Below are 4,038 nucleotides of genomic sequence, written 5' to 3'. Positions count from 1 at the left end.
GTGGCTTCGATCATGGACCTCGAGCCTGTGCCTCGGTCATGGCCTCGAGCCTGGGCCTCGGTCATGGCCTCGATCATGGCATCGTGCCTGGGCCTTCGATTGTGACCCTCGAGCCCTGCCTCGATCTTGGGTCTCGATCCTGGGCCTCGATCTTGGGGCTCGATATTGGGCTCGATCACAGCCCAGAATATCCAGCAGAAGAAACAAATTGTAGCAACTATTTTAAGTCCAACTTTTGATTCGTTAACCATCCGAAACTCACCCGAGGCCCTCGGGACCTCAACCAAATACACCAACAAGTCCTAAAACATCATACAAACTTATTTGAAACCTCAAATCACATAAAATGACGCTAAAACCACGAATCACACCCCAATTCAAGCTTAATAAACTTTGAAACTTTCAATTTATACAAACGACGCCGGAACCTATCAAATTAAGTCCGACTGACCTCAAATTTTTCACACAGGTCATAAATGACATAACGGAGTTGTGAAAATTTTAGAACTGGATTCCGACCCCGATATCAAAAAGTCAACTCCCCAGTCAAACTTCCAAGATTAAATTATTGATTTAGCCATTTCAAGCTTAATTCAACTACAGACTTCCAAATAAAATTCCAAACATGCTCCTAAGTCCAAAATCACCATACGGAGTTATTGGAACTGTCAAATCCCTATTCCGGGGGTCATTTTCTTAAAATGTTGATCGAAGTCAAACTTGGCCCTTTTTAAGGCTAACTTAAGGAACCAAGTGTTCCGATTTCAACCCAAACACTTCCAAATCCCGAACCAACCATCCCTGCAAGTCATAAATCATTAAAATCACATACAGGAAGTTTTATTTTAGGGAACGGGGTTCTAAAAGTCAAAATGACCGGTCGGGTCATTACATTCTCCACTTCTTAAACAAACGTTCGTCCTCGAACGGGTTTATAATTATACCTGAAGTGTTGAATAAGTGTGGATATCTGCTCCGCATGTTTTCCTCGGCCTCCCAAGTCGCTTCCTCGACTGATTAGCCCCTCCACTCGACTTTTACTGTAGAAATCGTCTTGGACCTCAACTGGCGAACCTGTTTATCAACAATGGCAACTGGTTCTTCTTCATAGCCCAAACTATTATCTAGTTGAACTGTGTTGAAGTCTAGCACATATGATAGGTCGTCATGATACTTCCGGAGCATACATACATGGAAAACCGGATGAACTCCTGATAGACTAGGAGTCAATGCAAGCTTATAAGCAACCTCCCCAACTCGTTTCAACACCTCAGTTGGACCTATAAACCTTGGTCTCAATTTTCCCTTTTTCCTAAATCTCATGATTCTCTTCATCAGCAAAACTTTCAAAAGAACTTTTTTACCCACCATAAATGATAAATCACGCGCTTTCTGATCCGCGTAACTCTTTTGTCTGAACTGTGCTGTATGAAGTCGCTCCTGAATCAACTTTACCTTTTCCAAGGCATCTTTCACCAAATCAGTACCATATAACTTAGATTCACCGGGCTCTAACCATCCGATGGGCGAACAACGTCGCCGACCATATAAAGCCTCAAATGGAGCCATCTCTATGCTGGATTGGTAACTGTTATTATAAGCAAACTCGGCTAAAGGCAAGAAACGATCCCACTGACCTCCAAAGTCAATCACACATGCCCTGAGCATATCCACCAAAATATGAATCGTCCGCTCTGATTGCCCGTCGGTCTACGGATGAAAGGTTGTGCTGAGCTCCACACGGGTCCCCATTCACTATGTTCTGCTCTCCAAAAATGTGAAGTAAACTGAGGACCTCTATCTGATATGATAGAAATTGGTACACTGTGCAACCTCTATAAGGTATACGTAGTCACAACCGGAATGAAATATGCCGACTTGGTCAACCTGTCGACAATGACCCAAACTGCATCAAACTTCTGCAAGGTCCGCGGCAACCCAACTACAAAGTCCATAGTGATGCGTTCCCATTTTCACTCTGGTATAGTCATCTGCTGAAGTAGGCCACCTGGCCTTTGGTGCTCATATTTAACTTGCTGGCAATTTAGACACCTAGTTACATACTCAACTATGTCCTTTTTCATTCGTCGCCACCAATAATGCTGCCTTAGGTCACGATACATCTTCATAGCACCTGGATGAATAGAATACCGAGAACTGTGTGCTTCCTCTAGGATCTTTTTCCTCAGTCTATCCATATTAGGAACACATAGACGATCCTGTAATCGCAGAACACCATCCGCTCCAATAGTAACTTCCTTGGCACCACCCCTAGTATCGTTCCTCGAATAACCATTAAGTGTGGATCATCATAATGGCGAGCCTTGATCTGCTCATATAGTGAAGACTAAGCTATAACACATGCAAGAACTCGGCTGGGCTCTGAATTATCCAGTCGCACAAGTCTGTTGGCCAAGGACTGAATATCTAAAGCTAATGGCCTCTCCTCTGCTGAAATGAAATCCAAACTACCCATACTCTCTGCTTTTCTACTCAAGGCATCTGCAACCACATTTGCTTTGTCCGTATGATAAGGATAGTAATATCATAATATTTTAGTAACTCAAGCCATCTGCGTTGTCTCATATTTAGGTCCCTATGCTTGAACAAATACTGCAAACTGCGTTGATCAGTGTAAACTTCACAAGACACCCCATAAAGATAATGCCTCCAAATCTTTAGAGCGTGAACAATCACAGCTAACTCCAAATCATGTGCCGGATAATTCTTCTCGTGGGGCTTCAACTGATGTGAAGCATATGCAATAACTCGCTCTTCCTGCATTAATACACAACCTAAGCCAACGCGTGAAGCATCACAATACACTGTATACATCCCCGAACCGGAAGGCAACACTAACACTGGTGCTGTAGTCAATGTTGTCTTGAGCTTCTGAAAGCTCACCTCACAATCATTGGACCATCGGAACGGAGCACCCTTCTGGGTTAATTTGGTCAAAGGTGCTGCAATAGATGAAAAACCTTCCACGAACCGACGATAATAACCTGCTAAACCCAGAAAACTCCTGATCTTAGTGTGGAACGATGCCAATTCTGAACTGCCTCAATCTTTTTGGGATCAACTTTAATGCCCTCGCCCGATACAATATGCCCCAAAAATGCTACAGACTCAAGCCAAAACTCACATTTAGAGAACTTAGCATATAGCTTTTGTTCCTGCAACGTCTGAAGCACTACTCTCATATGTTGCTCATGCTCCTCCTTAGTGCCCGAGTAGATCAAAATGTCATTAATGAAGACAATGACAAACAAATCAATATATGGCCTGAATATCCTGTTCATCAGATCCATAAATGCTGTCGGGGCGTTAGTTAAACAGAAGGACATCACTAGAAACTTATGATGACCATATCTAGTCCGGAAAGCAGTCTTCGGAACATCCGAATCCCGAATCATCAACTGATGGTAACCCGACCTCAAGTCGATCTTAGAGAACACCCTAGCACCCTGCAACTGGTCAAATAGATCATCAATACGCGACAACGGGTACTTTTTCTTTATAGTGACTTTGTTTAATTGGCAATAATCAATACACATCCACATTGTTCCATCCTTCTTCTTCACGAATAATACTGGTGCACCCCAAGGCGATACGCTCGGCCTGACGAACCCTTTGGCTAGTAACTCCTCAAGTTGTTCTTTCAATTCTTTCAGAGCCATGCGATATAGTGGGATAGATATAGGCTGGGTATCCGGAGCCAAGTCAATACAGAAATCAATATCATGATCAGGTGGCATACATGGAAGATCTGAAGGAAATACATCGGAGAACTCCCGAACTACATGCACTGAATCAATAGCCGGAGTTTCTGCAGTAGTATCCCGAACATAGGCTAGATAAGCGAAACAACCCTTCTCAACCATGTGTTGAGCCTTTATGAAACAAATAACTCGATTAAATGAACTAAAAGACGAACCCTTCCACTCCAGCCTAGGCAACGCTGGCATAGCCATGGTAATAGTCTTGGCATGACAATCTAGAATAACATGATATGGAGATAATCAGTCCATGCCCAGA

General features: G+C 43.2%; 1 protein-coding gene across 1 annotated transcript; it reads right to left on the bottom strand.

Annotated features, from left to right (window-relative positions):
• Positions 1-1,017: 1,017 nt before the first annotated feature.
• Positions 1,018-1,569, bottom strand: LOC138898137 (uncharacterized). Its single transcript, XM_070184176.1, has one exon. The coding sequence runs from the start codon at positions 1,567-1,569 to the stop codon at positions 1,018-1,020; it is 552 nt and encodes a 183-aa protein (XP_070040277.1).
• Positions 1,570-4,038: the final 2,469 nt, after the last annotated feature.

The sequence above is a fragment of the Nicotiana tomentosiformis genome, chromosome 8 (assembly GCF_000390325.3).
Source record: "Nicotiana tomentosiformis chromosome 8, ASM39032v3, whole genome shotgun sequence".
In the NCBI taxonomy this organism is placed as follows: domain Eukaryota; kingdom Viridiplantae; phylum Streptophyta; class Magnoliopsida; order Solanales; family Solanaceae; genus Nicotiana; species Nicotiana tomentosiformis.
Note: the sequence above shows the minus strand (reverse complement) of the source record. Positions and strands in the feature narration are given on the sequence as shown.

Bases quoted from the DNA above. Each gene is read 5' to 3' on its own strand.
- LOC138898137 (XM_070184176.1), bottom strand. From the start codon at position 1,569: ATGGCTCCATTTGAGGCTTTATATGGTCGGCGACGTTGTTCGCCCATC.